Source organism: Salmo salar, chromosome ssa19 (genome assembly GCF_905237065.1).
Source record: "Salmo salar chromosome ssa19, Ssal_v3.1, whole genome shotgun sequence".
NCBI classification, from domain to species: Eukaryota; Metazoa; Chordata; class Actinopteri; order Salmoniformes; family Salmonidae; genus Salmo; species Salmo salar.
The window spans coordinates 68,331,681-68,344,897 of record NC_059460.1 but is presented as its reverse complement, the minus strand read 5'-3'; the positions used below and the strand labels follow the sequence as shown (position 1 = coordinate 68,344,897).

At 40.1% G+C, this 13,217-nt stretch overlaps 1 protein-coding gene across 1 annotated transcript in view; it reads left to right on the top strand.

Annotated features, from left to right (window-relative positions):
- LOC106579442 (phospholipid phosphatase 4) overlaps positions 1–13,217 on the top strand; it is a 76,176-nt gene that overhangs the window by 21,353 nt on the left and 41,606 nt on the right. The window contains exon 3 of the mRNA XM_045701936.1: positions 2,582–2,672. Coding sequence (XP_045557892.1) covers positions 2,582–2,672 — 91 coding nt within the window. The remainder of the gene's footprint in view (positions 1–2,581; positions 2,673–13,217) is intronic.

The following is a 13,217-nucleotide window of genomic DNA, read 5'->3' as shown; positions in this document are numbered from 1 at the left end:
TACTAATTATCATTGAAAGACGTTCCTGAAAAAGGATGTTTATTTTTTGCTGAGTTTATAATATATGAGTAATGGTAAAATACCATAATCCAATTGGTAGAATATTATATCATTGGAAATTCATGCTTAGTGTTTAATTTACAGTGTTATAATGTGTGTTACTGGTGATTTCTATCCTTTGGTGGGCAAATTTCACAATTTAATTTAGTAACTTAGTGCAATAAAACGTCAGTGAATGAAAGATTGCCTTCAGAGGGGTCAATATACAGTGTGTGCATTGCAAATGGAACCCTGTTCTTTATATAGTACATTATTTTTGATCAGAGCCCTATGGGCCCTGGTCAAAAATAGTGGCCCATATTAAGTGGATAGTGTGCCATTTGGGACGCAACCCGGTATCTCAGGGAAAGTGTTTGCATCTCTGATGACAGACACTAGCTCTCTCTAAGGTCATCCATCTGAGCATGTCCCTGAACTGAGGAAAATGTGTCTGGAAATTAAAATAGGCAGGATGGAAAATACAATTTTCTCCTCCATGATGTCATGAGCGCTAATATCTTTGGCATTTACCAGGATCTACAACTATAATAGTACAGAGCCTCAGGCTCACATCCTAAAATGCATGCACTCAGGCACACATACACACAGACACACACAAGTACGCTGTCACGCCTTCCACCAAGGGTTGTTCCTCTCCCTGTTCGGGCGGTGCTCGGCGGTCGGCGTCGCCAGCCTACTAGCCGTCACCGATCCATTTTCTTTTTCCGTTTGTTTTGTCTTTGGTTTTTTCACACCTGGTTTCATTTGCTTTAATTTCTGTGTGTATATTTTACCCCTGTTGCCTGCTTAGGTTTGTGAGGGATTATTTGTCTCAGGTTGCTCGTTGAGGTTGTGCCTCAGTTTATTTCACGTATATACTGATTGTGTATAAGTTTGAGGAGCGTTGTTTTTTCCTCCGTCCGTAAGTAACTGTATTCTCTTTTTGTTGTGGGCGTTGTTATTGGTATTGTACCTGTCTTTTTGTTGTGGACTTGCCTATTAAAAGACGCTCCTTGGACATCTCTGCTCTCCTGCGCTTGACTCCTTCACCTACCTCATAATCAAAACCAAACATACACAAGCACGGATGAATGCTTACACGCACATGCCTTATCTTTCTAGGAACTCTTATGGGAAATTAACAAAATTATTTTGATTTCAGTTACCAATTGCTCTTGGTAACTGAGGGTAACCTCTTAAGAAATGTCAAGTACTTTTTAATATTCTCTATCTCTCCCTGAAAATCTCTCCTTAATCACGATGACATCCTGAAATACTTTTCCAACGAACCCTCAAACGTTCGCATAGCAAGCAGCTGCTTATTGCTGTTCACCGATACACACTGAATAAGGTTAAAACCATAAAGGGAAGCCTTCTGTAAAAAGCAAGAAAGACTGTAATAAAAAACACTCTCAAATGCATTTTTAAATTGGCATTACAAAATTACACATTTGTGTTGACAAAGCAACAATACACACTCTCTGCTTCTCCCTCTATCACTTTTGTGCTGCACCCAGACAGGGCTGTGTCTATCCTGTACCTATTCCATAGTTATCCATCATCCCAGAATTTAAAGAGCCCTACTCAGTCTGTCCTCTCATAGACCTGCTATGATCTCCCTGGTGAGGTTATTATTGCCAGAGAGCGATAGTCATTTTGACAGAGATTGCTAAACTGATACGATGAATAAGAGTCGAAAGTCCAAGGATCTCTATCTCAAGGGAAATTAAATGCGCTGTGCACATCAATGTGCTACACATCTTAAGAATCAAATACAACCGTTGTTTTTGTATCCACAGCAGATCCTGAAGGATTATTGATTTGGGGCCGAAAGTAATTAAAACTTTTTGAGGCAGAAATAATTACCTGGGAGCTGCGATGGCCCAAGTCTCCTATGGAATGACAGCCACTGAACACCAAACAGAACTATCCCTTTAGTGCAGGAGACTCCAGAGCACAATAAAGATGTCACGCCTTGACCATAGAGAGCCCTTGTTTCTCTATGGTGTAGTAGGTCAGGGCGTGACTGGGGGGTATTCTAGTTTATTATTTCTATGTGGGGTTCTAGTTTATTATTTCTATGTTGGTGATTTGTATGATTCCCAAATAGAGGCAGCTGGGAATCGTTGTCTCTAATTGGGGATCATATTTAGGTAGCATTTTTCCCACCTGTGTTTGTGAGATATTATTTTGTTTTTGTGAAGGTGCCTGTTTGCATTTCACTGTCTTCCGGTTTCGTTTGATTCATTTATTGTTTTTGTATTTCGCTAAAGTTTCACATTATAATAAAGATGTGGAACGCTACTCACGCTGCGCCTTGGTCCAATCATTACGATGATCGTGACAAAAGAACCTTGTTGGTGGCAGCTCATTTAGCAATATTTGGATTAAAACTCTTCGTTGTAGATGTCACACTGCACACTCCCAGTGGAAAGAAAATGCTTTAGGGGACCTCTTTGTGAAATGATTAAGAGTTTCTGTAATTGACAGCAATGTGTGTTGTATGTGTCTAGATTGTTTTTTCTTATTGTTTTCCTCACAGGCGATTTCATTTCTCACTCCGTTGGCTGTGATATTTGTGGTGAAGATCATTCAGCGGACAGATAAGACAGAAATCAAGGAGGCGTGTCTAGGTATGTATTGTATGGACCCTTACTTTGACTCATCCTTTTATTGTCATCATCAGTGCATGAATTGAGGGGTTCTGTCAGGGTATGCCCTACCTCTTGTTAAAGAAAAGTGCAAAAGCATACCTCTTGTTACCTTAAGATTTTGAAGGAGCAAATATGTATCTTGATTATATAAAGCAATCTATAATGACTTAACTCTGCGATGCTAACGCCTCACCAATATCCAATGGTATAGAGTGGCGCGAATTACAAATACCTCAAAAATGCAAAAACTTCAATTTCTCAAACATATGACTATTTTACACCATTTTAAAAGACAAGACTCTCCTTTATCTAACCACATTGTCTGATTTCAAAAAGGCTTTACAACGAAAGCAAAACATTAGATTATGTCAGGAGAGTACCCTCCCAAAAATAATCTCACAGCCATTTTCAAAGCAAGCATATATGTCACTAAAACCAAAACCACAGCTAAATGTAGCACTAACCTTTGATCTTCATCAGATGACACTCCTAGGACAATATGTTATACAATACATGCATGTTTTGTTCAATCAAGTTCATATTTATATAAAAAAACAGCTTTTTACATTAGCATGTGATGTTCAGAACTAGCATACCCACCGCAAACTTCCGGTGAATTTACTAAATTACTCACGATAAACGTTGACAAAAAACATAACAATTATTTTAAGAATTATAGATACAGAACTCCGTTATGCAATCGCGGTGTCAGATTTTAAAATAGCTTTTCGGTGAAAGCACATTTTGCAATATTCTGAGTAGATAGCCGGGCCATCACGGCTAGCTAATTTGACACCCACCAAGTTTGGCACTCACCAAACTCAGATTTACTATAACAAAAATTGGATTACCTTTGCTGTTCTTTGTCAGAATGCACTCCCAGGACTTCTACTTCAACAACAAATGTTGTTTTGGTTCGAAATAATCCATAGTTGTATCCAAATAGCTCCGTTTTGTTCGTGTGTTCAAGTCACTATCCGAAGGGTGACGCGCCGGCGCATTTCGTGACAAAAAAAATCAAAATATTCCATTACCGTACTTCGAAGCATGTCAAATGCTGTTTAAAATACATTTTTATGCGATTTATCTCGTAAAATAGCGATAATATTCCGACCGGGCGACGTTGTATTCGTTCAAACACTGAAAGTAAAACATGGAGTCGTCTCGTGCATGCGCGCTCCAGTGTCATTGTTCTCAGAAGGACCACTCACAAAAACCCCTGCTGTTTTTCGCCCAGAGACTGGAGAGCTCTCATTCCACTTTCTGGCGCCTTCCTAGAGCCAATGGAAGCCTTAGAAAGTGTCACGTTACAGCAGAGATGCTGTATTTTTGATAGAGATGCCCTAGTAGGAGAACAAATTGTCAGACAGGGTACTTCCTATATAGAATCTTCTCAGGTTTTGGCCTGCCATATGAGTTCTGTTATACTCACAGACACCATTCAAACAGTTTTAGAAACTTTAGAGTGTTTTCTATCCACATCTACTAATTATATGCATATTCTAGTTTCTGGGCAGGAGTAGTAACCAGATTATATCGGGTACCTTTTTTATCCGGCCGTGAAAATACTGCCCCCTATCCCTAACAGGTTGAAACAAGTGCAAATTTCACAAGAAAGACATGATTCTGATGCACATGAGGATATTGTTCGCCTTTATGACATTCAGTGGCTGAGCTACAACATTCTCTAGTCAAGGAGTCAAAAAAAGACTGCTTGGGAAGTAGCTCAGCTGCTGAATGTCAATGATTTTCTGACATATGTAAATTCATCATTAATGGGTCAAATACATTTCAACATTATAACATACAGTATTTGTTAGCGAATAAACATTTATGGAAATATTCTCCTTTATTTTCCCTATTAATATTATCATGAAAAAGCCTGAACAAAATATGCCATGCGTCAAGTTACACTATGTAGAATTGCAAGAAATACGCTTCAAAACAAACCAAAATATCCTCAATAAACAATAATTAAAATAGGCTCAAGTGCAGTCTCCTGTCAGCATTTTTAGCTCCAACTATGACTAACTCACATTTACCACACATCTGTTTAATTTATTTGGTCTTTCACAATAGCTAATGTAAGTCAGTAGAACAATTCATATTCCTTAAAACAGGCTAAACTATAGGGTAATTAGCGTGCTTGTGTCAGCGAGCTGTTTTTCTCCATACTTTGTACATTATTCCACTTTTTCTCAGTTTTGCCCGTGCAACTATTTATTTGAAGTCTGAAATACATAGTTGTGCATTTGAAAATACATTTACTGAAGATATGCATTTTTGCAGGCATTTTCATGTAAGCTATATTATCTGGTGACAAAGTTATTACTAATAGCATAATGTGTTTTAACCTACCCAAATATGAGCAATCTTTTTGTCAGGTAAATATTTATTTGTGATCACATTCCACCATCTGACGTAACGGTATGCTACTTTTAGGCTTTACATTATTAGTTTGGTATTTTTTCATGGTTCAAGGCCAATTTTGAATAAAGAGCCACGGGCTCTTTTAGGTGAAAGGAGCCACATTAGCAGGTCAGATTAAATTGTCATGTGAGGCATACAGCATGTTTTATGCTAAGACAATAAACTGACCAGCTAAATTAAGACCGAGGTGAATAAATAAAGTAATACAATTTACAGCCATCTTTATTTGTGCTCATTACACAACAGGTACAGTTCTAGTGTGACATACAGTGGCGTGCGAAAGCATTTACCCCCTTGGCATTTTTCATATTTTGTTGCCTTACAGCCTGAAATTAAAATAGATTTTTGGGGGGCTTGTATCATTTGATTTACACAACATGCCTTCCACTTTGAAGATGCAAAATATTTTTATTGTGAAACAAACAAGAAATAAGACAAAAAAACGGAGAACTTGAGCATTCACCCCCCCAAATGTAATACTTTGTAGAGCTACCTTTTGCAGAAATTACAGCTGCAAGTCTCTTGGGGTATGTCTCTATAAGCTTGGCACATCTAGTCACTGGGATTTTTGCCCATTCTTCAAGGCAAAACTGCTCCAGCTCCTTCAAGTTGGATGGGTTCCGCTGGTGTACAGCAATCTTTAAGTCATACCACAGATTCTCAATTGGATTGAGGTCTGGGCTTTGACAAGGCCATTCCAAGACATTTAAATGTTTCCCCTTAAACCACTCGGGTGTTGCTTTTGCAGTATGCTTAGGGTCATTGTCCTGCTGGAAGGTGAACCTCCGTCCCAGTCTCAAATCTCTGGAAGACTGAAACAAGAATTTCCCTGTATTTAGCACCATCCATCATTCATTCAATTCTGAACAATTTCCCAGTCCCTGCCAATGAAAAACATCCCCACAGCATGATGCTGCCACCACCATGCTTCACTGTGGGGATGGTGTTCTCGGGTGATGAGAGGTGTTGGGTTTGTGCCAGACATTTTCCTTGATGGCTAAAAAGCTACATTTTTGTCTCATCTGACCAGAGTACCTTCTTCCTAATGTTTGGGTAGTTTCCCAAATGCCTTTTGGCAAACACCAAACGTGTTTGCTTATTCTTTTCTTTAAGCAATGGCTTTTTTTTGGCCACTCTTCCATAAAGCCCAGCTATGTGGATTGTATGGCTTTAAGTGGTTCAATGGAAAGATACTCCAATCTCCCCTGTGGAGCTTTGAAGCTCCTTCAGGGTTATCTTTGGTCTCTTTGATGCCTCTCTGATTAATGCCTTCCTTGCCTGGTCCATTTTGGTGGGTGGCCCTCTCTTGGCAGGTTTGTTGTGGTGCCATATTCTTTCCATTTTTTAATAATGGATTTAACGGTGCTCCTGTGGGATGTTCAAAGTTTCAAATATTTTTTATAACCCAACCCTGATCTGTACTTCTCCACAACTATGTCCCTGACCTGTTTGGAGAGCTCCTTGGTCTTCATGTTACCGCTTGCTTGGTGGTGCCCCTTGCTTAGTGGTTTTGCAGACTCTGGGGCATTTCAGAACAGGTGTATATATACTGAGATCATGTGACAGATCATGTGACACTTAGATTGCACACATGTGGACTTTATTTCACTAATTATTTGACTTCTGAAGGTAATTGGTTGCACCAGATCGTATTTAGGGGCTTCATAGCAAAGCGGGTGAATACATATGCACGCAACACTATTCCGTCTTTTTTTTTTTGAAGTAAGTCATTTTTTTCATTTCACTTCACCAATTTGCACTGTTTTGTGTATGTCCATTACATGAAATCCAAATAAAAATCAATTTCAATTACAGGTTCTAATGCAACAAAATAGGAAAAACACCAAGGGGGATGAATACTTTTGCAAGGCACTGTAACCATTGCCATAGGCAAGAACACAGTCTAGACCAGGTATGACGGTTGCATAATGAGTTTCTGATACCATCAAGGAAAACTTTGTGAACACTATTGTAAACTGATATGTTTTATTATTACTGTGTTGGCTTCAGCAACACACTATTACTGTATTTAAGAACCAATATTTATGATTTGATATGATATTGTTTGATATAAATATGAGTTAGGTACCGTAATTTCCGGACTATTAAGCGCACCTGAATATAAGCCGCACCCACTGAATTTAAAAAATATATATTATTTTGAACATAAATAAGCCGCACATGTCTATAAGCCGCAGGTGCCTACCGGTACATTGAAACAAATTAACTTTACACGGGCTTTAACAAAAATAAATAGGCTTTAATGAAACACAGCTTGTAACAAAAATAAATAGGCTTTAACAAACCCACGGCTTGTAACAAAAATGAATAGGCATTAACAAAACACGGCTTGTAACAAAAATAAATAGGCTTTAACGAAACACGGCTTGTAACAAAAAATAAAACATTTGCAGTAAACAGTAGCCTACCAAGAAAGTCATTGGTCACCATCTTCCTTCTCCTGTGCACTGAAACCATCTACTTCGGTGTCGGAGTTGAATAGCCTCAGAATTGCTTCATCCGATATTGGATCGTTTTCATTGTGGCTCTCGTCACTTTCATCCGGAGGCAAATCCCCCGCTGAGCCCTCTTCAACATGCAGCAGTCCAGCCTTTCGAAACCCGTTGATGATAGTGGATTTTTTGACAATGCTCCACGCTGTCAGGACCCACTGGCAGACTTGACCATAAGTTGCTCTTCGCATGCGGCCCGTTTTAGTGAAGGATTTCTCCCCACTTGTCATCCAAGCCTCCCGCTGACCACAGAGCGCCACCTTAAATGCACGATTTACACTGATGTCGAGTGGCTGCAAATACTTTGTTGTACCACCAGGAATCAGGGTGACAAAATGGCTCCCGTAATCAGAATGATGGGAAGTTTGAGAGCGCTCGATTTAATCTAAACAGTGAACAAAAAAGATGTTTGACCTTAACCCGTTCGGCAATTTCATTGGTCTAATGAAAGCTTCATGCCGCCAAAAAACTGAACACGTCACAGAATGTGTTTTTTTGGAGAAAAAAATGTGAAAGCGGGAAAAATCCATATATTAGCCACGTCATTGTTTAAGCCACAACGTTCAAAGTGTAGGGAAAAAAGTTGCGGCTTATAGTCCGGAAATTACGGTATATCACAATATCGTGATCTACCTCCAACCTACCTCTTAGCATACACTACACAAGACTGTTCCTGCATGCACAATACCCTTTCACATACCTTCTCACAGTCTCTCAACTAAGCCTAATGTGCTGACCAATCCGCCCATGTTGCATGCATCTGTGTAGCCGGGCACATGCTGCAAGTCCAGCCTCTCCCATCTACTCATTGGTTTTAGGAGCATACTAACCCACGTGGATGATTGAAAGATTAATGAGGTCCACATTTATTCAAAGTTGGTTGCCAAATGCCATATAAAATCCACAGAAGAAGAAGAATGAATGAGACACGATTAATCAAAGAAGACCAACTATAAACAATGTTTCCCCTTATGTCTATGTATTAATTGTTGGAATAGAGAAAACACAATTTTGTGTAACTCAAAATGGGTCAAAATTCTACAAAGATCCAGCAAAAGAAAGGACCGTACGTATTTCAGGTAAAATAACAACCCAATGTTTATCTCAAAGGAAAAATTATCTAGCAACAACAAGCTAGCTAAATGTTAATGAATGTTTCATACGTGTTTTGACCTGTACACAAATTAATATAGTTGGTTCACAGTTGGTTTTGGTATTTTAACCTGCGTGTCATAAACGGGTCTGGTGGGGATAGACAAAATCAACATGCGCACATACTGCGGCAGTTTGGTCAGCATGTAATGATGGGCAATAAATGGTGGATGGGTGTTGTGGATTATCATGTAAATACCAAGTTCACTATCAAAGTGGCAAAGTGCTTATCCAAGATAGCTGCTAAGTCACCTGACAAGTTAGGGGGACAGCAGCTGACCATATTAAGATGGGCACCACACCAAATTATTTGTTGTATGGCAGATTGAAGGGAGTTATTTTTCTGATTGATGTTGTTGCTACTGTATGTACTTTGAATTGTTCTATAGGTTCTTATTAGATGTTTGAACCTTATTTTTTACGCTTTACTGCCCTATTGTTTGCCTACTGCTACTTAGCCTTTAGAATGTTCATATTGTCCATTTCAGTTCTTACTGCCATTTCAGCACAAATAGTTATAGCACTTTTGGGTACTTTGGAACTGCAGCAAGTTCCATACCCTGCTCCAGAGTACCTAGCTTCCCCGAAACACATTCCATACCCAGCTCTTCAGTCAAAGTACACATCTTACTCACAGCAAATTCCAGAGCTATTCTACCAGGCTTACCCACAGCAAGTTCAGCATCCAGTTGCAAAAGGGTATCTGCAGCCATCTCCCTCCTGAAGTGTAGCTCAGCAGATGGGTCCAGCCTTCAATGTAAGTCACCCTCAGCCACCTTAGCAGATTTCAGCACTGACAGTGAGAAGGATTTTGCTAATCTTAAACTGCCACTGGACAATCTCCTTGACTCACATCCACAGCTGATTTGAGAAATACAAGTGGGTCTTTCTATAAGTAATGGGGCAAATGTGTGATATTGGGCTAAACATTTCAAAATGGTTTGAAACAAATCAAAAATATTTGTATGCAGTTTCACATGTGTGTGTGTGTGTGTGTGTGTGTGTGTGTGTGTGTATACACATGTGTATGCAAATTGTCCAATAACTCCACCTATACAACAACTGTCACAACGTCCAACGTCCACAGGTGGCGCCTCTCCCCGTTCGGGCGGCGGTCGTCGTCGCCGGCCTACTAGCTGCCACCGATTTCCTTTTCTGTTTCGTTTGGTAATGTCTGGTTAGGGTAGCACCTGTTTTGTGTTTAGTAATTAGTGGGGTATTTAGTCTGTATGTTTTGTGTTTGGGGTTGTGCGGGATTGTTTCGTGTCTGGTGTTGTAGGTTGGGGGATTCTTTTTTTCTTGTCTTGAAGAATACGGTACGCGTTTTGGCATTAGGGTTGCTGGGCTGCGTCCCGCTACATTCCTAGACTGTGTTGTCTTGCTTTGGAATAATTTTTACCCTGCCTTGTCAGTTCGGTTCTTTGGACTTGCATTCTTCATTAAACGTGTTTCACGTACCTAAGTCTCCTGCGCCTGACTTCACCCCTCCTGCAGAACTACTGTTGACAACAACATCGGATTATACTTACCGAAAGCAGGGTTCATATAGAAATTGGCAAGTCAAATTCAAGTTTCAGGGACTTTTTCTAAGTACTTAATAATTAAGGACCTACATGTTGAACAATAGTATAATATTGCCTAAAATAGAATATAGAAACTATTAAATTCTAAAATATGTGACAATAATGTGAACTTGCCTGCATTGAATGCATTGAATGAGTGCATGCCAATTATTCTGTAACCTATGTGGCCGGCGCAGACACACAACATCCATGAATAGCTGCATTAATTTTGTATACATTTTTTATTTCACCTTTATTTAACCAGGTAGGCCAGTTGAGAACACGTTCTCATTTACAACTGCGACCTGGCCAAGATAAAGCAAAGCAGTGCAACAAAATCAAACACAGAGTTAAACATAAACAAAAGTACAGTCAATAACACAATAGAAAAAAATCTATGTACAGTGTGTGCAAATGTAGAAGAGTAGGGAGGTAGGCAATAAATAGGCCATTGAGGCGAAATAATTACAATTTAGCATTAACACTGGAGTGATGGATGTGCAGATGATTTACATTTACATTTAAGTCATTTAGCAGACGCTCTTATCCAGAGCGACTTACAAATTGGTGCATTCACCTTATAATATCCAGTGGAACAACCACTTTACAATAGTGCATCTAAATCAATGATGATGTGAAATTAGAGATACTGGGGTGCAAAAGAGCAGGACGGTAAGTAATAATATGGGGGTGAGGTAGTTGGGTGTGCTATTTACAGATTGGCTATGCACAGGTGCAGTGATCTGTGAGCTGCTCTGACAGCTGGAGCTTAAAGCTAGTGAGGGAGATGTGAGTCTCCAGCTTCAGTGATTTTTGCAGTTCGTTCCAGTCATTGTCAGCAGAGAACTGGAAGGAAAGGCAACCAAAGAAGGAATTGGCTTTGGGGGTGACCAGTGAGATATACCTGCTGGAGTGTGTGCTACGAGTGAGTGCTGCTATGGTGACCAGTGAGCTGAGATAAGGCGGGGCTTTACCTAGCAGAGACTTGTAGATAACCTGTAGCCAGTGGGTTTGGCGACGAGTATGAAGCGAATGCCAACCAACAAGAGCGTACAGGTCGCAGTGGTGGGTAGTGTATGGGGCATTGGTGAAAAAAACGGATGGCACTGTGATAGACTGCATCCAATTTGTTGAGTGTTGGAGGCTATTTTATAGATGACATCGCCAAAGTGGAGGATCGGTAGGACGGTCAGTTTTACGAGGGTATGTTTGGCAGCATGATTGAAGGATGCTTTGTTGCGATATAGGAAGCCGATTCTAGATTTAATTTTGGATTGGAGATGGTTAATGTGAGTCTGGAAGGAGAGTTTACAGTCTAACCAGACACCTAGGTATTTTTAGTTGTCCAACTGTGGCTCAGTTGGTAGAGCATGGTGTTTGCAACGCCAGTGTGGTGTGTGCAGCACCAGGGTTGTGGGTTTGATTCCCACGGGAGGCCAGTACAAAAAAAATCTGGATAAGAGCGTCTGCTAAATGACTAAAATGTATGTAAAATGTATTCTAAGTCAGAGCCGTCCAGAGTAGGGTGGGCAGGTGCGGGCAGTGATTGATTGAATAGCATGCATTTACTTGACCACTGTACATGTGATATGTTTGGAAAATTCAAGCCCACCCCAAGAGCTGTTGTTGCTACAACAACTCTGCATTTCCCATCTCCATTGAAGGCAGACACCTCTGCTTTTGTACTGTGTGATTGTCTTGCTATGGTACATTCAAATCAGTTGGGTTTTAAACCTTATGGGCGTAGTCTCTGTCAACTAGTGTAGGCTGGTGACTTGAACCATTTAGGAGGATGGGAGACCCACGGTATAGGCGCGGAACGCACAGAGACATCAAAGTGTGTTTCAAAATACGTCAGAGTAATTATTTTAACCTAAAGCATTTAATAAAGACATTTATAGTACAATATTATGGGAATGAGAGGGCTACTTACAGTTTTGGGAAGGGATCACAGCTGTGATTGAATGAGGGTATGAGGCATGAGTGCAGGACAGGATTTGACTGGGAAGACAAAAAACAATAACACAACACACTACAGAGTTAGACAAAAGAGCTAAGAATGAGTTAGTCCAAGTAAGGAGTAAAATCATTAACCTCTTGGCGTTCCCCTAGGATAGGGGGCGCTAAAGTGATTTTTGAAAAACATTCGTGCCCATTTTAAACGGCCTCCTACTCAAACTCAGAAGCTAGGATATGCATATAATTAATACTTGTGGATAGAAAACACCCTAAAGTTTCTAAAACTGTTTGAATGGTGTCTGCGAGTATAACAAAACTCATATGGCAGTCAAAACCCCGAGACAGATCGAAACAGGAAGTGGAATTCTGAATTGCGAACTCAACTTCATCACGTTGCCTATTAATCACACCGTGAGCTATGGTTCATTGAGCACTTCCTATTGCTTCCACTAGATGTCCCCAGTCTTCACAAATTGGTTTGAACCTTCTACTGTTAAAATTGAATGAATGAGACGCTGTGGAACGTGGTCACACGGAGAGGGCCATCACCATTATGACGCTGGCGCCCCTGGTTACCCTCCCCTTTCGAAACGTTTTGAAACACAATGCAATCGTCCCCCTCGAATCTTATTCGCTCTCTTGTTGAAAAACGTCCTGAAGATTTATGTTATACAACGTTTGACATGTTTGAACGAACCTAAATGGGGAAAAAATGCATTTTCTCGAAATGGCTGTCCCGTGGCCAACGAAGCATTTGGATCAGCCTTCAGACGCGCTAACAAGCTCTTGGAACATAAAGGAGTCATTTTTTCGAACGAAAATACATTTGTTGTGGACCTGGGATTCCTGGAAGTGCTTTCTGATGAAGACAACCAAAGGTAAGGGATTATTGACAATAGTATACAAGA